General features: G+C 36.2%; 1 protein-coding gene across 1 annotated transcript in view; it reads left to right on the forward strand.

The window, feature by feature from the left end:
- Positions 1-376: 376 nt before the first annotated feature.
- LOC111470121 (conserved oligomeric Golgi complex subunit 3) overlaps positions 377-22,266 on the forward strand; it is a 28,666-nt gene continuing 6,776 nt past the window's right edge. Inside the window, exons 1-16 of the mRNA XM_023115613.1 lie at positions 377-559; positions 774-857; positions 1,025-1,132; positions 1,854-1,898; positions 1,983-2,057; positions 5,476-5,571; positions 10,003-10,080; positions 11,120-11,205; positions 11,283-11,349; positions 11,862-11,924; positions 12,114-12,215; positions 12,403-12,507; positions 12,593-12,685; positions 13,275-13,363; positions 18,439-18,658; positions 20,417-20,503. Coding sequence (XP_022971381.1) covers positions 476-559; positions 774-857; positions 1,025-1,132; positions 1,854-1,898; positions 1,983-2,057; positions 5,476-5,571; positions 10,003-10,080; positions 11,120-11,205; positions 11,283-11,349; positions 11,862-11,924; positions 12,114-12,215; positions 12,403-12,507; positions 12,593-12,685; positions 13,275-13,363; positions 18,439-18,658; positions 20,417-20,503 — 1,482 coding nt within the window. The 5' untranslated portion in view covers positions 377-475. The remainder of the gene's footprint in view (positions 560-773; positions 858-1,024; positions 1,133-1,853; positions 1,899-1,982; positions 2,058-5,475; positions 5,572-10,002; positions 10,081-11,119; positions 11,206-11,282; positions 11,350-11,861; positions 11,925-12,113; positions 12,216-12,402; positions 12,508-12,592; positions 12,686-13,274; positions 13,364-18,438; positions 18,659-20,416; positions 20,504-22,266) is intronic.

Raw genomic sequence — 22,266 nt, forward strand, 5'->3', positions numbered from 1 at the left:
GACACCTTTTAAAATTTAAAATTTAGAAAGTTTTTATTTTTATTTTGAACGTAGGCAGTTTGAACATTATATATAATTTATAATCAATATTATTCACTTTTTTATTAAAATTAAAATTAAAATGTTGTTAATAAAAATAGACAAATAATAATAATAAAAAAAGATAAAGAGAGAAAAATAGCGATGAGAAAAATGATGGATGTGAGCGGTATATGGAGGAAAGGGAGTATAAATTTGGAGTGGGCTTGGAAGGCGTACCAATGAATCTGAAATCCAAACCCAGTCCAAGTCCAAATCCAAATCCATGGGCCAAACGGGCCTAAAAATCCTGTCTGAGACACCCGTCCCCGTGGTTTACCCAAGTGTTAGAACGTAATAGCAAGTAACAGAAAAGAAGTTGAGAGAGGTGTTCGTCGTCGGAGAACGGAGTCTGAGACTTTTCTGAGTGGAGGCTCCACAAACGAAGTCGACCTCCATGGCTGCCAATGCCTCCCCTCTTGGGTTACCCAAGTCCGGCGCAATTTCCAAGGGCTACAATTTTGCTTCTAGATGGGAACAGGTACGCTCATCATTTCCCATTTACTCCTCACTTCGTTCCATCTTGAATCCTGAAATTTGCTTCTCACTGTTCGATCTCGCTCTTCTCCAAATCCTGCTTCTCAATGTGGTTTAATGCGATGAGATCTGTTTGCTCGACTTCTTCTTTCTCTCTTCCTTTGCGTTTTGTTTGTATTTCTGTCTTTTCATCATCTGTTTATCCGATTTGTGCCCAGAATGCTCCTCTAACGGAGCAACAGCAAGCGGCGATTGCGACGCTCTGTCATGCTGTTGCTGAGCGACCACTTCCCGCTGATCTGGTGAGTGCTCTTTATTTTCAATTTGTTTCTACTTCGCGTTCTCTAATTCTTCATCTCGTAATCAAGTGGTGGTGACTACCAGTTTATACGTTGTGTTGAGGGAGAAAAATGTTAATATATATTCTTTTTAATTCAATAACTAGGCCTCGTGTTAAATATTATTGTAGGCACAAGACCGTATAGGTGGTAAAGAAAATGCCTTGTCTATTTCGGTTAAGGATACCAGCAATGAAGATTCTGATGCTATTGAAGCCGTTTTGGTCAATACCAATCAGGTATTGTATTCTGTACGCTGCATCCAATCTCTTCTGCATTTTTTGTTGTTTTTTTTTTTTGTTTTCTTACATTATTTCTGATAGTAACAATCATAATCTTCTAGATGCTAGCTCTTGAGGACTAACATTTGGTACATGGGCATTGCCTGTCTCCTTCCTGTTCAGAATTGTCTGAAATTCTTGCATTAATGTTAGAGACCTCCCCTTTGATTTCGCTCAATTGAATTTATTTTTGGAATCATTGGAAGCTTTCTCACATTCCGTTACATTTTTAAGAACATATATTTAAAAAAAAAAAAAATGAAGAAGAAGAAAAGGGGACAACGTAGGGGCTGGGTAGAGAACCCCCCCCCCCCACACACACACACACACACACACACACACAAACACACATTAGGAAATGTATTCTAATGAAGATTTATCCAATTTAAAAAGTGTGGTCTCCAAAAATACAGTTCACGCATTTCATTAATTAACGAACTCCCTGTTTCTTATCAAAAACCAAAAGACAAAAAAGAAAAAAAAAAAAAAGAAAAAGAAAGATGGAGGTATACTTACTGTTCGATAATTTTCAAATGATATACATTGCTGGATTATAACAATTTGCTGATATCTTGCCTTGTTATCTTCCTTGGGATGATTTATTTTCACTTTATGATTGTTCGGTTTTGTTGAAGCCATACCACTAAAATTTTTACTCTTCCTAATGAATCTCATGTAGTTCTACAAATGGTTTTCTGATCTTGAATCAGCCATGAAGTCTGAGGTTAGTACAAATTAGATAGTTTCTTTAATTTATCTTGCATGCTCATGACAACGTTCTTGTTGATCATTCTATTCATTTTTGTAGACAGAGGAGAAATACCACCACTACTTGAACTCTTTAACAGATCGCATACGAACATGTGATGATATACTTCACCAGGTAATATGTTATTTTTTTTCTGATCAATATGAAAGAATTGTTTATTTAGATGAAGCCTAATTTTCATCGAGAAAATATGAAAGAAAACTCGGGGAATACAAAAAAGGAAAAAAAAAAAAAACCAGAAGCCCAATTAGCCTAAGAAGTTGCTCCAGTCGAGCAAAATAAGACTGCAACATGGAGACCCAAAGAGAGATATGATAACGAACCTAAATGACTAAACACACCGTTTTACTTACAAATTTTAAAAAATTAATTCTCCCTAGTGGCGCATTGGCCAAAGCATGTTGCTTGTAGCCACATGCTCATTCCATACCCTTTTACCTTGCTTTGATTGTATGCCTTTCATTCTTGCATGGTTATTTATTATTCTTGTAATTTTGTTGGCGTATGACTCCTTGCCACTTTCCAAGAATGGGGATAATTTACCTCAAAATGTACTATAGAAGGACATGACTAGTTGTCAAATCTTCCTACATGGGTAATATGCCATCATTGTTGTTTTCCCTTATTGCTTGCTGGCATATAACATTTACTTTCTTAAAACGCTTTCCATAACGTTTTTCAAAGCTTTCTTAACTTGTTTTCTAAAACCATTTCCAAGAATGGGGATAGAGGCTACGAGATAGGATGTTTGTGCCATCGACGATCCAAGTTTGAGTTGGCTAACTTACTTAAGAGTGAGAGTATGTGTCCCATCATTGTTTCATGAGTCCCAAAGAAGTTCGATTGTGACACAAAACGGGTACATAAGGGGTTCAATGGAAGGGCTGCGCCTTGAGACTTTGAAAAGTGTTTGGAAAGAGATCACCGTGAAGAGGCATTAAGGTGAGCCGAACCAAAGCGATCAACCCAAGTAAGAGACTTGTGGAAAATCCTCTATTTCAGAGAAGAGAACTTTCCCCGCATTAGACCATTAGTGCCGAAGGAGGGCCGACCGACAAATGGAGAATGTTCTCCTTAAAGGAATTGAAGAATACCCACAAACACTAACAACTGATGATAGTTTCCACCAGCATTGACTTGAGAAGGGGCATAAAAGAAAAGATATGGATAATATCCAAGTTTGACATATAGAGAGGGCAAATTGATGGGGATATATAGTGCAAAAGAAGCTTTCTTTGAAGAACCTCAGTAAACTTCAAGGATCCATTATGCTTGACCCAAATGATAACATTGATACGTTTGTGACTTCTAGTTTTCCATAAAGCTGAATGAACTTCCTTAAGCATAGGTGATGATGCAACCAAATGCTTAGAAAGGAGATTTCACAAAAAACCTGCCCCGAGGATCAAGAGACCATCTTCTAGAATCTGTCATTGCAACTTCCTTTTTTCTAGCTAGACTTGTTAAAAGTTGTTGAAAATCTAAAACCTCATCATCCTTAAGCAGCCTATGGATATGACATTCCACATGTGAGTATCTCATCCCAATGGATAAAAACTGAACCATTGGAAAAAGAAGAAATTTCGAATAGGCGAGGGAAACAAGATTTTAGTAGAGTCACTGATCCATGTGTCTAACAAAAGTGATTCTCCTGCCATTACCTAGCTTGAAAGTAGTAAAACTCGACTTTTTTCCAAATTTTATAAATATTGATCCCGGCCAAAAAGGAAGGACTTTTCCCTCTGGGGGTAGGAAAATCATGAGTGGGGGAGCAGACTCGAAGCTATGGAACTTGGGTGTGGGTCTTTTGTCGAAATGGAGTGGCCTTATCTTTTTATTTTTTTCTTTTTCGTTAATGGTTTAAGTGCAAGGGTTCTGTTATAAATTAAATATAGTATACCCAACCCGAATCAACATATTTGTTTTGTTTTATGCTCCATAATTCTTCCTCAGCCAGACTTCGGCAAAATAGCATAACAAGTACAAGTATTAGTAGAATAGCAAAAATGTGTTACTCGTCGTTAATATGTTTGCAGTCCCCTGGACTTTCAGGCCGTGGCCGTTTAGTCCTTGGGCTTATAAGACTTGTACGAAATTTCTCAAAAGTATGGCATTGGTGAAAGCTATTCCCATGGTTTTTGTATCACTTTACGCCGAAAAGATTCTGGTCTGTACATATATTTCTATCCTCATTTAGCCAAAAGAGCCATTTGTATGTTTTTCAAGCCACCAATAATGATTCCACCATCAAGAAGTGCTTTTTGATTCTTGAATTAAAACCAGATGGGGGCATTGATTATGTATGAATTTCTTTAATGCTACACATTAGATTTGTCCCCTAGACCACGAGTATTTCGTAAAATAAATTTTATTGCTAATTAAAGGAGGATGACACACAGAAGTTTAAACTGCTGGAGTTTGAGATGAAATTTTTTGCAATGGTAGACCGCAAATTCCAGCAATAAAAGAGAATTTAGATCAAGTTTGGGAAGGAGAGAAGGCAAGATCTACCACTTTTGACTCTCGAAAACAATGCCGTACATCTTCACTAGAATAGAAGTTTTTAAGGGCTTCCACAAAAAGATCCTCTGAAAATTGCTCAACATGTTCTGGATCCAGAAATGAAAAATTTGAAGCCTCACTACATACATTGACAATTGAAGCAAAAAGACAGATATTATTCTTAGGAGTGAGAGGGCTGATAATACCTTTGATAAATTGAACATTTGAACCAAGAGAGAGATAGTTGATTGTCAGAAAACCTTCCATGTATAAAAAAACATGTTCTTGCCATGCTTGTACCCTAAATTTTTAGAAAATGATTTGTCATAGTGTTCTTATTGTGTCGTTTCTGTCTTGTATATGTATTCGTATCTGTGCTTCTTAGTCAGAAGGGCACCAAGCTAGATCAAACCTTTGACAAATGAAGTTCAATTACTGTGATGCTTTGCAATGTATGAATGAATGGTTGGAAGTTTTCTCACAACCGAAGCACATAGGGCAGGTGCTTGGAGAAAGAAACATCTTTAGGTTCCTTGTATGGATGGTGGCTCTCACTTGGTCTATTGCAAGATTACTTCCTTGCTGCAAGATTAAGGAGAGTTAGGCTTTGCAGATCCCATTGAAAGAAACAAGGCCTTGTTGGCTAAGTGGCACAGTGATTTGATAATGAACCTACTCTTGATAAAGGTGGCAGAGAGCAAAAATGATAGTTAGCATAAGACTATTTTTGTTGGATGCTTGGTGTGCCCAAGTTGGGCCAATGCATAACTATCCCAAACCTTTCACTTTTTACTAGGATAATGCTGAATGCTAAGGATGAAACGAGTCATTATATTTCAATTGTTACAATGTTAATATCTTTTTAATTTATGCAAGAATAATGAAAAAAAAAAAAGTACAAAACTTGATAATTATGATCTAATTTATTTTTTTACTATTTGAAGATTTGTTTTTATTTTTTGCGTGATAATGAATGGGTTTGATGAAATAATGGAAGTATCCAATTTTTTATGTTTTCTTTCTCATTCAGGTAGATGAGACGCTGGACTTATTTAACGAACTACAATTGCAACATCAGGCTGTAGCAACAAAGACTAGAACGCTTCATGATGCATGTGATAGACTGGTGTGAATTTGATCTCTATTATCTTATGATGTTTCAATTACCGAGACGTATTTGCCACTATATTCTAGAATCATGTTTCTATAGCCTAGAACAAAAGGTTGACAAAGATTTTATAAATTAGAAGGCCATTAGCCTTTAGATGACAACCTATGTCTTTTCCTTTAGCTTGATAAGTTCAATTGGAGAATAACCATTAATCTCTTTTATTTACGATTAGATAACAAGTTAGTGATTACAACCTATTGGCACTTGGTCAATTCTCGAGAGTCTAATAAAAAGGTACTAATGCTTAAAGAAACATACTCTACATTGGAGTGACAAAGAAACTGGAAAAGTAATAAATATTCATAAGGAAAGATTAAAGCCATCCCAATTAAGATTAATATCAGTCAGAGAAATTTAGAAAAGACTTAGCGAGAGGACACCAAGTAGAGACGTTCAAATGAGCTGAATCAAATTCAGCAGTCCTCCATGAAAAATACTTATCCTAAAAAATCCTCAAATTTCTTTCCATCCATAGTTCCATGAGAAGATCTTTGATCCCATTGGACCGTAATAAAAGAGGCTTTGAAGCCAAAAGATCCCACGAAGAAGTTGATGAAGATTGTCCCTTTAATGATAGGAGAAGATCCAAGAAACTCTAAAAATGGAGAGAAGCTTGTGCATACACTTCAACGAATAATTGCAACAAAAAAAGATGTGATGTAAATCATCCCCATGTTCATAGCCAAGAGGGCAGACCGAAGGCTCAAAGTAGAATAAGGAAGCTTCCTTTGCTTCGGTCTCAAAGCAGAATAAGGAAGCTTCCTTTGCAAGACTTCAGATGTATTTAAACTTCCAATTAATAAAATCCATAAGAGAATGTTAATTCTCTTTAGACTCTTTTGTCTTCCATAAAGCCCAAAATTAGTCATTGTGAAGGAGAAGAATCTGTAAGTTTCCTTGTTAAGGACTTCACTGCGAAATAACCAAAATGTTCCAAGGATGATTTTCTTGGGGTTTTAAGAGAACCAGCTTTTAAAGATGAAAGAATTCCCGCCAAAGATTGTGGTAGAACTTCCTCATCCTTGAGCAACCTCCTTTCTTGGAGCCTTTGTAATTGTATTATCAAATACTAGATACTATTCTTTGGAAACAATCCAACAGTGATTGGTTTGTCCAGTCTAAGTCCCCAGCTTGATCGTATTTCTCTTTGCAACTCCTAAGACAGGTAAAGCTGCTGAATTGATGACCTTCATCTTCCCTGTGTTTCGATGTTAAAGGATGCTCAAGTTTTTTGCTTCGGTCTCTGTCATGAAGTTGTGGTGGCTCCATAGTTGATAATGGTATTCTTTGTGGCTCTATGATTAACCCGGGCCTTGACATTTAGAAGACCGCGTTCCACTGGCTCCTTTACCTCTTTCACTCTCTTTTGGAGAGTGGACAAGTATTTTAGTACCCCCACGGGGGTGTTCAACATTCTCAATTAACGGTATTTCTGTTTACCATCTCATACTCGGCTTTTGAATTGACTCCAAGATTTGCTTGGAAGGCGTATAATGTCACCTTCTGTGGGCATTCAGATTTTTGATGGTCCCCCTTTCATATGAAGCAAGACGAGGGCCTTGACTTTGACTATAACTATTCTAGCTGTGAGGTCTCCGCCATGGAATCCTACCTCTCTATTTGGAGGACTCGTATTCCTCTTCTTTGCCTTCGAGTCTGTCACTTCCCCCACATTTGGGGGAGTTGGGTCATAAATTCTTATTTCCACCACTTGCGGATGCCTGGTTCACCTTGTCTCTTGGGGTTGATTGATATTGAGATCAAATAATCGTTCGATGGTAGCATAGGTCGCGGAAAGGTCTTGAACTCTTTGTTTGTAGAGCTTGATTTTCACCCACGACTTCAGCCCCTTAACAAAATCGAAAACCTTGTCTTTCTCGGACATATCACGAATATCTAACACAAGCCCAGAAAACTGCTTAACGTAGTCTCGGATACTGCCAATATGCCTCAACACTTTTAACTTTCTTCTTGCGATTATTTCGGCATTCTCTGGGAAGAATTGAGAGTGGAATTCTTGTTTCAAGCTATCCAAAGTGTCCACAATACATCAACCATCTTGAATGTCCATGTGCATGGACCTCTACCACAACTTTGCATCGTCGGCTAGATGCATTGTTGCCAACTTGTCCTTCGCTTCTTCTACCACAATATTTGTGGCTCAAAAGTACTGTCAAGGTCGAAGTTAAAGTTCTCTAGAGCCTTGACATCTCAAACCTCACAGAAGGGCTTGGGCTCTGGGATCTTTATCTTGTCAAATTTTACTATACCCCCGATTGAGGTTTGGTTCCCCATCGCTCACATGGTAAGGTTTAATCGGGTGCTTAAATTTTCCACTTTAGCCCTCACCACCCCAAGGGCTGCTCTCAAATCCTCAGATGTTTTGAAACCATCTGAATAATCGCTGCCTTGTTTAAGCCCTCGACGCGTTCTTCCATTCGGGCAACAAAGCCCGTTGAGCAATCCCTACACTCGAAGCTGCCAAGAGTTATGGCCTTGTTTTCTAGGGCCTCGACCCTAATCATTAGTTTGCGGAAAGACATTGCTTCAAGGCGACCTGCCATCTCGTCGATCTTGTCGGCTTGAGCGGCTATTTCATTCATGCAATACTCAAAAAGCTCCATTCCATCAAGAACTTCACTCATGCAGAGTAATCGGTTAGCCTGGGACTTGCCCAATTTTTTTGCTGCGGACATTTTTGTGTAATACTTTCCAAAGTGCCGGCTCGTCTCTAATACCACCTGTCATAATCGCACTCTTGCGGCAACGGGACAACGATTGTGCGGCACTTGTTCTAATCTAGAGAACAAGTCAGTCGTGAGAAATTTGAATTTCGCGAGCAACGTCGGCATATGCTCGAGCCTCAGGTTATGTTTGAGAGAAATATTTTAGAAAACGTGAGCGAGGAAAGACGTTGAAAACAATTTGAAAAAAAACAAAGTTATAAGTTTAAAGCGAGTAGGCAACAACTACTTTCATAGCATATAACCCGGGTAAGAAGAAGTGTCAACTAGTCATTATCCCTAAAGTACATTTTGGAGCATTTTAACCCTGATAAGTATAAACATGGTTTTGGTGAACGGTCATACACCTCTATGGACACAACATGAAATAGTAAAGACCTATCTAAGTTGAAATCATGTAAAAGGGGTTTGGAATGGGCATGCGGCCATGGATAACACGTCCTGGACAAGCATGAACAAGACATTCGACATGCGGCCATAGACAACACACCTTGGACAATTTGACTGTGACACTTTGCATGCAGAGTTGGTGATGGTTGAAGAATCTTGTAATGATTTTCTCTTGCATGCCTCTTCCATTTAAAGGATCAATTTAAGATTTAACTTTGATGCCTCTTCAGTTTAACGGATCAGTTGAAGATTTAACTTTGATGCCTCTTCAGTTTAAAGGATCAGTTGAAGATTTAACTTTGACTGACAAATGGTTGCGGGACTTCGTAGACTTATCTTTGGCAGACAAATGTTTGTTGGATTTCAAAATCTCTTTGTCAACTTGATGAGAATTTTTGTCTGGTTATTGGTTGAATTCTTCAATTCCATGGAGTGTTCTGGAAACAGTAAATAATGCATCTTTATTTGTTGGGGAGGATCTTCAGAATCTGACATCAATCATTTTCCTTTGCTTGAGCTCAATGACTGTGCAAGTCTGAAAACTTTCTTGTAGGGATTCTCTATCCAAATCTTTTGGTGCTTTCATTTTACAAGATATTTAGCTTTTCAGAGTTATGGTTCGAAAAAAGTCAGGTTCTTCCATATCAAGCTTCTTTCTGAATACATCTCTTTGCTTCAGCTTGTCCAAAGATTTTTCTCAGTGTTCTCTTTCTAAGGCTGTTGTTGATTTCTCTTTACAAGTTTTATGTTTCCCTTTCTCTTTTCGATATAATTCTCTTTACTTATTGCTTTTGTTTTCGGTTTTCGATTTCATTCCCACATGGTGTTTGTATCTTTTGAGCATTATTCTCTTTTCATTTCATCAATAAAATGTTTCATTTCTTGTTAAAAAAAATTGTTTGTATTTGTATTTTTAAATATCTATCATGATTTAAGTCTATTGGAGGTTTTTTCCCCCTCCTTTTATTTTGGTAACCTGTTGACTAGAGAGAAATCCGCACTGCTTCTTTTGCACTATGCATGTTATGAATGTAATGATCATTGTTTCCTATCATAAAAAAACGTTAAAGCAAGAAGATGTAGAAGAGAGATTTAGAGTGCTCTTGCCAACTAATTTTCTTGTTTGGTGCCAAGTGGTGAGGGATATTATGTTTTTATACGTAATACTATTATGCGTTTGAATAATCTACAACTTTGGCATCTGAAACTTAGTATGAATTTTTCTTTTTTGTTAAAATTTTCTTGATTATAGGTCATGGAGAAGCAGAGACTGATTGAATTTGCTGAAGCACTTCGCAATAAGCTCAACTACTTTGATGAGTTGGAGAATGTAAGGTTTAACTTTTGACATAAGAATTTCAATATGAATGTTGTATTCTTGTTCAGATTCTCAAACTGCACAGGAAATTCTTTCCCCTGCATTTTAGATGGAACAGATCATTTTCCAGTCTCTTTGTTCTTTTCTTTTTCTGTTTTTTTGGGGATGAAAAGGACTGAACTTTTCAAGAGAGAGGATAAAAGGTTACATAAGGGAGGTTAAAGGGTTTTTACCCAAATTGACATGGATAAGGAAAGGAGAATCATTACAAAAATTGCCACTTAAAATTTACAAAAAATGATAAGGTTAAAAACATTCTATTTACCCTGAAGATTTTTTTTTTAAAAAATTTTTATTTTTAAAAATTTTTATTTTCTTTCCATCCATATAAAATCTTCATCTATTTACTTTGAATATCCTTCTTTTTCTTCCCATCCTTATAAAATCTTCATGGATTGGCTTAATGACACTGGAATAGTGATAAAAAAAAAAAGGTTACATAAGGGAGGTTAAAGGGTTTTTACCCAAATTGACATGGATAAGGAAAGGAGAATCATTACAAAAATTGCCACTTAAAATTTACAAAAAATGATAAGGTTAAAAACATTCTATTTACCCTGAAGATTTTTTTTTAAAAAATTTTATTTTCTTTCCATCCATATAAAATCTTCATCTATTTACTTTGAATATCCTTCTTTTTCTTCCCATCCTTATAAAATCTTCATGGATTGGCTTAATGACACTGGAATAGTGATAAAAAAAAAAGGTAAGGGTGAATGGCTTATCCGAGCAGTTTCCACATTTTTCTTGATCCTCCACTCTTATACTCAATGCAGATGGGAGTGAAGCCTTCTAATTTTCCCATTTGATTGATAAACTCACACCTTAGAACCAGTCTTTGATCAGGTGTTTGTAATTGATAGCTTGTGTTACAAATCTCCTAGCATTCATTTTAAGTAATTACTGGCAACGTTTTAAAATTCTTCCATCCTTTATAGTATATAATGCATTTGAGTTTAATTCGTTCTTAAATTGTGCAAATTGTTTGCAGATTACTGCCATCTTTTATTCCCCAAATATGAGTGTTGGAAATGAAAATTTTCTTCCAATGCTGAAAAGACTTGATGATTGCATATTGTAAGTTCTTAAATGAGGTCTTTGCTTTACTTACGTTGATAGTATCATATTTTTAACTTTTCTTTTGTTTTCTTCAGATTTGCTGAAAGTAATCCCCAATATGCTGAATCCAGCGTTTATTTGCTCAAATTTCGACAACTCCAGGTCTTTTAATGTAGCCCCTATTGCTCTGATATTCTTTCGTTTCCCTTCTTCCTGCAATTCACTACGGATTAAAACAGAGATTAGAGATGAAAGTGAAGGATTTAGATTTGTAACCAATACCTGACTTTTCTTATGCAAGTTCATAAATAACAAAAGCCAAGAATATTGTTTATAGGATGCATTCAAGGACAGAGATTAGAGACGAAAGTGAAGGATTTAGATTTGTAACCAATACTTAACTTTGTTTATGCAAGTTCATAAATAACAAAAGCAAAGAATATTGTTTATAGGATGCATTAAAGAACAATGGGAGGTAAAAAAAGGTGAACATGTTTCGCTCATGCATCATCTTGTAACCCATGCAAATTCAGCTCCCATGCGAATAGTTTATGCTCTCCGCTTGATTAACACATTTGATATCAGTTTACTTGTAAGCAAGTCACATTTGTCCATCTTTTGCTGTTATGATAGCCATGTACATATACTTAACTCTATATTTTATCTGTATACAGTCTCGGGCACTTGGTATGATCCGGTTTCATGTTGTTTCTGTTCTCAAAAGTGCTTCTTCTCAGGTGAAGAAAACTAACTCTTTTTTACTGATTATCTACAAGTGCATATATGATTGATACCTGCATGATCAGACACAATCCTAGAATCTAATCATTGTTAGATCTCTCTCTCTGTTTTTTTAAACAAGAGACTAATTATCTTGTCAATTCATTGTTAGATCTCTTAATTGTAGTAGCTGTTTCCTCTACCAGGTTCAGGCAGCCATGCGTAGTAGCAGTGGCAGTAATAATGCTGTTTCCGAAGGTGTAGAAGCATCTTTTATCTATGTGCGATTTGAGGCAGCAGCAGCTGAGGTAATGATTTAGTTTACATTTGCTATGAAATATCTCGTCACTCTATTCTTCTAAGTCTAAAACAAGTTGTCAGCTGTCTGTATAAGGAAGAGAGCACTGTCAGGACTACAAATTTTAAAAACCCTTACAAACATTATAGCTGGATGACATTTTGTAGTATACACGACTAAATATTGTAGTTGTGTAGCTCAAACCGGTGCTGGAAGAAATTGAAAGCAGATCAACAAGGAAAGATTATATTGAGATCCTTGCAGAATGCCATAGACTGTACTGTGAGCAACGGTTCTCCCTGGTGAGCTCACATTTTAGTTACATTGTAGTCTTCGGATAGATGGTGATGTGTCAATGCCTTACTTCTCATATTGAATCTTTTGTAGATAAAAAATATAGTGCATCAACGGATATCTGAGTTTGCTAAGAAGGAGGCTCTCCCTTCATTGACTAGATCTGGATGTGCATATCTGATGCAGGTAATATTTACTTGTATTTAAATGGTATTAAGTAGATAAAAGTTGAAGAAAGGTCCTAGGTGATGGGTTCTTAATTTTATGTCTATTAGCTATTTGGCTCCTTTTCGTATGCCCCTTACTTTTTTTCATTTTGTATTATTCCACTTTATTTCAATGAGGTCTAAAGGAGGTTCATATTAGTAATCGCTAGACGTTGCCTTGTCTTGTCTTTTACCATTCAGATGTGGATAGAGTATGTACATACAAGTCCATTTCCAATTTACCAACATAACCTTCGATATGGTGAGGGTACAATCATACCAGAACTCATTCATCAGACCCCATTAAAACTTTCAATGTAGTTGATTGTAGTAGTGCTTTGGATCCCATTAGAACCTTCAATATGGTTGAATGTATGTTGAAGTTTGTATGGAGTGAAAACTCATGCTACTTTTCTTACGGTTGAAAAGTAATGCTTGACGCTCTATACTTTCTCATTTATTCTTATAACTTCAATCATCGTCTTCCGTTCTATTTTTAAAATGTTGATTGATTAACTTCTATGGATAAGTTACTGATTCAAGTGTTTTCTTATTATTATCGATTGTAGGTGTGTCAGCTTGAGCACCAGCTCTTTGATCATTTCTTCCCATCTTCTTCGGATAATGTTTCGAGCTTGGCTCCTTTAATAGATCCATTGTAAGTAAACTATCTAATAATCCTTATCATTAATAGCTCAACTGGGTAAAATATATATCCTTGACCAAATGGTCAGAGGTTTAAATTTTCATTTTCACATGTTGAATTCTAAAACAATTTGTTTTAATCATGAAGGAAAATATTCAAATAGCCGAAAGTTCACTTCAAAAGATTTAAGATGGGTATGAATATTCTAGACAAAACAATTACAACGAAATATTTTTTATGCAATAGGAAAGAAGGGATTCATTGAAAACAAAATATGACGAGGGATATGTGATACCTTTGAATTTGGAAAGTATATTCTTGGAAGGACCGAAAGGGGTGTCGCTTGTAACTTCCTTGGATTGTTATTTATATTTTATTTATAAAAGATGGTCAATGTATTAGAGGCAAAAAAATAAGCAGACAACTTAGGGGTAGTTGGTTCTTGCTTTTCTTTTTCTGGTGGTTGTTTCATGAACATTTGGTATCTTTTTATGTGTCAATGAAAATTGTTTCTGTTATAAAAAAAGAATTTCTATCATTAATATATACAATTTTTTCTTGGGTAAGGAATGAAACTTTTCATTGAATAAATGAAAAGTCTAATGCTCATGGATACAATGGAATGCTAGTCACAAAAAATCAATTTGCGAAGGCATGATGAAAAGGAAAAAAAAATAATATAACTGAATGCTAGTCACAACTGACGAACTAAGCATTAACCTGTCCCCTCTCGGAAGATTGAATGATTCCATTTATCAAAGCTTCTCCATAATTTTGTCTTTCACTGGTTGCCAAAATGTGACTGAATTTGGATGGCCACCTAGATAAAGAAAAAGTAATACTTCCACCTCACATCGATTCCACAAATGATTTTTTTAGACACTTCCAGCAGCTTTGAATCACCCACATTGATTCCACAAATGACTGATTTTTCCAAGCTAACCTTCAAACCAGAACAAACTTCAAGCAAGGTTAACTGAAAACATTCAACATATCATCATCATCATCATACTATAGTCTGAATCAAAACATTCAACATATCGTCATCATATCTACAAAGACAGCAAGGTATCATCTGCAAATTGAAGTGTAGAAGAAACATGAATTCTCCTTTTTCCCAGTGTAAAATCTTCAAATAACCCATTTGCTGCATATTATCAATCAAAGCATTGAGAACTTCCGAGACAAGTAAAAATAAAAAGGGAGAGAGAGGATTCCCTTACCAGTACCGCATGAAGCCACACTTGCCCGTCTAGTTCTTCCATTCAAAAAGATGGAAAATTTTGGATATCTTATTCATCCTATAATCCGTGGATCCATTTACCATTAAACTTCTTTAACCTGAACACACCTTAAGAAAGTCCCAATCAGTAGTATCAAAAGTTTTTTCAAGATCAAGTCCCCTCAGTAATGGACTCTATACATGGTCAAACAACAGATCTCCACCCACCTTGACACTCATCGATAGATTTCTTGCCACAGAAGGCCTCCTTGGAAAATTCAGTAACGCTGGGGTTCAAAGACTGAATAGACCTACATCTGATCATTATCCCATTCTACTATCCATGGGTTGCTGTAAATGGGGCCCCTCACCCTTCCGATTTGAGAATATGTGGCTGAACCATTCTGAATTTTTTCCAATGGTAGAATACTGGTCGAAGAATACTCCCCTCCATGGATGTGCCCGATTTGAGAACATGTGCTGAACCATTCTGAATTTTTGCCAGTGGTAGAATACTGGTGGAAGAATACGCCTCTCCATGGATGGCCAGGGCACAGTTTCATCAACAAACTTAAAAGACTAAAAGGAGTCCTAAAGAAATGGAATAAGGAGGTTTTTGGTTGTATTTTCGACAAAAGGGACCCAATTGCTAACCGAAATTGCCCTCCTTGATCAGATGGAGGAAACTGGCTCCATTACACTAGTTCAACACACACAGAAAAAGCTCATGAAAGCAGAACTTATTTCGTTGGCAGTAAATGAAGAGCAATCTTGGAGACAAAAAAGCAAAAAATGATGGTTAGAGGAATGTGACATAAACTCCAAATTTTCCCCTCGTATCATGGCTACAAAGAAACGAAAGAGTACCATCATGGAAAGTCTATCCACACAAGGCATAAGTTTAGTAAATGAAGAAGAAATTGTATCAGAATTTATGTCCTTTTACATGTCCTTATATACAAAGGACAATGCCCTCTGCGAATTTCCTCACGATCTTAACTGGATTCCTATTGATCAATAGCAAGTTGCCTCCCTCGAGGTTGTTTTCACTGAAGAAGAGGTGGGGAAGGCGATTCAGCACCTGGGCTCCAACAAAGCTCCAGGTTTTACCTCAGAATTTTTTCAGAAATGCTGGAACTTTATGAGAGCTGATATCATGAGAGTATTCCATGATTTTTTCGAAACAGAGTTATTAATGGCAACCTGAATGAAACATACATATGTTTGATCTCAAAGAAACTGGATGCTCGCACTGCTGCAGACTTTCGTCCTCATAAGCCTCACGACCGGTCTTTATAAAATCATAGCAAGGGTATTATCAAAACGCCTTAAAAAGGTTCTCCCCTTCACAATAACTGGGCAACAAACAACTTTTGCTGAGGGGCGACAAATTCTTGATGCATCCCTCATGGCCAACGAACTCATTGATGAATGGGAAAGAAGAAACTAAAAGGTGTAGTCATTAAACTTGACATGGAGAAGGCCTTCGACAAGGTTGATTGGACTTTCCTCGAAAACATTCTTGTGGCCAAAGGCTTTGGCCCAAAATGGCGAAGGTGGATTAAAGGATGCATAAATTTCTCCACCATCATCAATGGAAGAACGAGAGGGAAAATTTATGCCACACGGGGCCTGAGACAAGGAGATCCTCTATCCCCTTTTCTCTTCATCATCATAATGGACTGTCTTAGTCGCCTACTGACAAAAGCAGAATACGAAGGACAGATAAAAGGTTTTCAGATTGGTAATTAAGGCTTGAGCATAAACCACCTTCAGTTCGCAGATGATACAATCTTCTTTTCTGATTTGGTGAAAGCCTCTTCCATAAAAAACATGATTGAGACGGTAAAAATCTTCGAAGGATTCTCTGGACAAAATATCAATCTCCAAAAAACAGAGATTATGAGCATCAATATTAGCACAGAGATCATTGCAGAATTTGCTAGCATATATGGTTGTAAAAAGGGAGAATGACCGAATATGTACCTAGGACTACCTCTAAAAGGAAATCACAAATTCTTTTCCTTCTGGAAGATTATTATTGAGAAAATAGAAAGAAGGTTGTCAACCTAGTCATCACGTTATACTTCAAAAGGCGGAAGACTTACCCTAATACAAGCCACATTATCCAATCTCCCTACTTACTACATGTCTCTATTTGAAATGCCACAAAAAGTGGCCGCAGATATAGAAAGAGTTTTCAGAAATTACTTGTGGAAAGATGGCGCACACCATGTTCGTTGGAATATTATAAACCTCCCAACAGAAAAGGGAGGCCTCGGTCTTCTCTCGATAAGGAAGAAAAACACAGCTCTCCTCGCCAAATGGATATGGAGATATCATCATTAAGAAAATGCCTTATGGCGAAATCTTATAAAGGCTAAATATACTCCTATATCAAGCAAAAAATCACCTCCCTCCATCTTCTACAAAAGGGCCTTGGAAGTACATAAAGAAACATCAAAATCTCATCACCAATCGAACTCGCCATAAGGTGGGGAATGGGGGAAGCACATCATTTTGGACCAATCCATGGATTGGAAACACCACGCTAGCTTTGAAGTATCCACTTTTGTACAGGCTCTCTCATAGAAAAAATGCCACGATTAAAGAAACGTGGAATGTTGTCAACAAATTTTGGGACCTGAAGCTTGGTAGGAATCCAAAGGATCCCCAGCGCTGACGGGGTCTTTTCTACAAAATCCTTGATGATGGACATGAGGGAAAAAGTAGAAGCACTAAATCCCACGCTAGCAAAGACAATATGGAAAGGACATCCACCTAAAAAGGTGAAGTTCTTCCTTTGGGAAATAGCGCATAAAGCCATCAACACAAGTGAAAATCTTCAAAAAAAAAAAAAAGAATGCCTTACATCACTCTCTCTCCAAACTGGTGTCCACTATGCAAGAAAGAAAACGGATCACAAAGTCACTTGTTTATGCAATGCACATACACTCAAAATTTTTGGACAACGATTCTTAATATATTCAGATGGCATCTCACATTTCTTAGGGAGGTAAAAGATTTTTTGGATATGACCTTAACGTACCACCATTTCAAGAACGTAAAAGCCCTATTATGGAAAAACCTCATCATGGCTTTCTTTTGGAATATGTGGAAAGAAAGAAATTAGAGAATATTTGCAGAAACGACACAGACCTACACAAAACTTTTCGACAATGTTGTTTACCAAGCTAATCTTGGTGTAAATTGTCTAATACTTTTACTTCCTACAGTTATATCTCCCTCATTGCAAATTGGGAAGGTCTTTTGTAAACATCATGGACATCCCTCCAACCTTTCTTCTTCCTTGCTCTACACTCCTATGAAAGCATCTGACAACTAGAAATGATGGAAGGCATAACTCTTTCAAAGCCTTTTATTGAATTTTCATTACTATATTTGTTTAAATTTTGATGCTTTATTTTTCATTGTTAACTTTATTGTTCTTGTTTCACTCCCTTGTGGAATTTGCATCTTTTGAGCAGTAGTCTCTTTTTATTTATTCAATGAAAATTTTAATTTCTGGTTAAAAAAAATAATAAAAAGTTTTTCAATGATATTTGATTTGGTTGTTTTTAACGCTCTTGGAAATTTGTTTAGAAATCAGAAGCTAAATAAGCTATAATTTTTATTCTTGATTTCTTATTATCAATTCCTCTCTTTCTATCTTTTTGGGCAATCTATATCTGTCTTTCCATTTCCCTCGGTTGCTTAAACATGTTGGCTTTCTGTTCTTTTGTTTGCTTCTGCGTTATTTTGGTTCCTCTATTTCTCTATTGTTTTGTACTTTTCCTTTATCAACGTCATTGTCTCCTTTTGAAGAAAAAATCAACATATTAGGTCTCTATAACTTTTTGTGCAGGTCTACATACCTGTACGATACATTGCGTCCTAGACTTGTTCATGAAACAAGTTTGGACTTTTTGTGTGAACTAGTAGATATTCTTAAAGTTGAAGTTTTAGGAGAACAACTCACTCAATCAGGAGAATCGTTAGTTGGATTACGTCCTACACTTCAAAGGATTCTCGCTGATGTTCATGAACGATTAACATTTCGAGCTCGAACACACATTCGTGATGAGGTAATTTTAATACTAGTAATTTCATTTATCCTTTGGTATGTTTTACTCTAGTAGTTATATGAGGCTCATTTTGATAGCTATTTGATTTTGTTTTTAGTTTTTGAAAATTAAGCTTATAGACATACTTTCCTTATGAATTTCTTTGTTTTGTTATCTACTTTTTACTTATGTTTTCAACAACCAAGCTAAGTATTGAAAACTAAAAAAAAGTAGTTTTTGAAAATTGTTTCTTTTAAATTTAGCTAAGAATTCAAATGTTTCCGCAAGAAAGATTAAAAACATGGTAGAAGGAGGGCAAGGAAACAAGCACAATTTTCAAAATGTATTGTTTTAGTCTCTACAGAAACTAGATTTCTTCAAATGGATCCTTTCCCCATTATTAGTAATGTAACTAAAACTAATTGACTGACTGTGAAATTACTTAAGTTCCAAAATTTTAAACATTTATCTCCATTTTCCAATTTTACCGGTATATAGCTTTTTGATGCTTGGACCAAATTTTTATTTTGGGATCAATAGATTTCTTATGAACTTGAACATAAAACTTTGCGATTTGTTATTCAGGCCACCTATGATTCCTCGATGCATCCTCCTCCCAGCCATCTTGTCTTGACCCCTTCACTGCCACAACAGGAAATGTTTGGTGGTTCCTCTTAGTGCCGTATCCCATTTAAGAGTCATTTGGAAAATTAAAAAAAAAAATCTATTTTTGTAACATGGTTGAAAGGAATGTGAAGTTTTTTTTTAATGTAGTTTAATAATTTATTTTTTTGATTTGAAATAATGGGAAATTTATATCAACAGAAAATGCAAGGCACAGCCTAGTGGCAGTGGATGAGAAAGTCCCTTCTCTTGAGAACTGATAAGGCTTATAGAAGCAGAATAGATCAACTGTAATAAAAAAAGAAGGCGAGCAAAGTAGTTTTCTATTGAAGGGTGCCTTTGCTTTGTCTTTTAGACCTGCATGCAAAACCCTTGTTTTTAATATTGACTACGAGCTTGTTCTCTGCCATTGTGAACCAAAGAGGGATGCGAGGAAACAATTGTTCATTACATGATTGGAGAAGTTGTGGGTTGGGGAGGGTGAGGGTGAGGGTGAGGGTGAGGGGAGGAGAGAGAGCATCTTTCTATATAAGAAATTTTGTAAATAGTTAAGTTATTAATGAAGGACATCTTATTTGTTGCGATATCAATTAATGATGCTGGTTAAGCTCACTTTATCACCCAATCGACAATATATTGGTATTAGTTAGAATCAAAATTTCAAACTAGGGGGTTCTAATTGATGTAGTGGATTGTTATTTCATTTAGGGCTCTATTTGTATTTTTCCTCAAGTATTTAATACTTAAATCTTGTTTATGTACTTATGTTACAATTAGTTACTGCTGGTTAATCAGAATTAACCAGTGTAATTAAAGCTGATTAGCACACGCGTGGCCTCTATATAAAGGCCCTTGCTTCCCTTGTTTTGTAAACTTGATTTTAAGATTGAATAAAACGCTGATACGGTTCCACCACTAATGCTGTACAAGTGGCAGTTCAAATAATACACCCTTAGTTTAACATGTTATAATTCTAAGGATTTTCTTTTAAATGTTTTTTTTATACACTTTTTACTGTTGTGATTGTGGGTACTTCACTTTATTTCGTACTTTATTCTCCTTTTTTTTACAAATAAGAATTATATACACTAAAGAACTACCTCTATTTTTTAAGTTAGAAAATGGAAATTAATTTTTCATTACTTTCGATTGTAGATTGCAAATTATTTACCTTCCAATGAAGACTTGGAGTATCCAGAAAAGCTTGAGAAAACTGCAGGGGAATTGTCAGAAAATACTTCTGTAAATCTTCTTACCCTATATTTGAACTGTCTTGTATACTTGTGTTGATTGCTTGTTGGTGTTTATGCTGCTAACAAATTACCTCTACTCTCTTCTGGATTAATACTGTTATGCATTCAAGATTTCATTAACTCTATTATGCTTCATCATATTACATTATCTAAAAAATGTAATATGATGATGCAGATTAAGCAGAACTATATATTATATTCCATTATCTTTTGTGTGTCCTACTCAGTCCTTATGAATGGAAAAACAAGTGGCAGAATCAAAGCCAGCCACTGTTTCAGATAAGGAGACCTCTTTTTCTCTTCCTTGTCTTTTTATCTTCCTTGTCTTTTTATCTTCCTTGTCTTTTTATCCTAGTAGCTGATTGTTAGCATAGGCTAATTGAAAATGTAGTGGTAGATGAGCTGATAGAGGGCTTCAATGTAGGTTTTAGCAATACCTAAATATTAGACCTCGGATTGCTGTTCCTACCTAAATAGTAGGCCCCTTCGCTTTACATTTCGTCGGCTTTATCATTTGTCTTTCATGTGTAGTCCTTCGGTGGCTAATGTTTAGATTCCTTGTGGGAGCTCTCCTTTTTATTTGATTTCGTTGTCCTTTGTTCGATAGGGAAACAACGGATGTTTTTACTCTCTTATCTTTGATTGGAGGGTTTGAGCTCAGGTCTGGAAGGAGGGCTATTCATTGTTGGAGTCCGAGTCCTATTGATGGCTTTTCATGTTGCCCTTTCTTTCCTTGGTTGATGAACCTTCTCCCTTAGTGGGTCTATTTTTCTATTCGTGGAAGGTGAAAATTTCTAAGATCAAATTCTTTAGTTGACAAGTTATCCACATGCGAGTTAATTCCCTTGATAGGCTTTCTAGAAATTCTCTGATTGGGTTGTTTTGTTGTATCCTTTTTGAGAGGGCAGAAGAAGAGTTGGATCTTATCCTTTGGAGCTGTGGCTTTGCCTAGTTTTCTTTGAGTTTCTTCGTGAGATGTTTGGTTTTTAGTTTGCTAGACAGAAAGATTATTTGGAAATGATTGAAGAGTTCCTTCTCCATCTATTCTTTCGATTGTGTATGGGATGAGAAATAACAGAATATTTAAGGGTCTTCAGATGGCCGCTTGTGATGTTTGGTTCCTCTCTTGGCTTCATGTGTCTCTTTGGGGGCGGTGATGAAGTTGTTTTATGAATATTCACTAGGCCTCATTTGTTTGGATTAGAGTCCCTTCCTTTGATGAGACTTCCTTTTGGAAACTGGTTTTTTTATACCATGTATTCTTTTATTTTTCCAATGAAAGTTGGTTTCTTATATATATATATATATAGGATTTAACATTTGTTCATTACTTTAGTCACTGATTGGTGGAGGGTCTTCATGTATTCCTTTGTTCTTTGTACTTTTCAACTCCTAATGATAAGTGCAGTTTCTTATTAGTAAAAGTAATAAATTATGATCTTTTGTGTTATTTTTGAGTCCAACAAGGGTGGAGGATGCGAACCTCCAACCGTTGGGGGAGATAAGTAATGACTTGGTTAGTATAGCTCATGTCGGGCCATCATCATAGTGTTTGGGTTTGTTATCTTCTTTGATCTGTAATTATTATTTTCCTAATTTCTTTTTAAACTTAACAATGGTATAAAGAGGAAATACTTAAGACTCCTTAAATGGGTTTGATTGCTCTTTAATTTTTACTTAACAATCAAAACTTCAGTTTCATTTTTATGTATGCATTTCAACCTATCCACACCCCCCCCCCCCCCCCCCCCC

Source organism: Cucurbita maxima, unplaced genomic scaffold (assembly GCF_002738345.1).
Source record: "Cucurbita maxima cultivar Rimu unplaced genomic scaffold, Cmax_1.0 Cma_Scf00043, whole genome shotgun sequence".
NCBI lineage: Eukaryota > Viridiplantae > Streptophyta > Magnoliopsida > Cucurbitales > Cucurbitaceae > Cucurbita > Cucurbita maxima.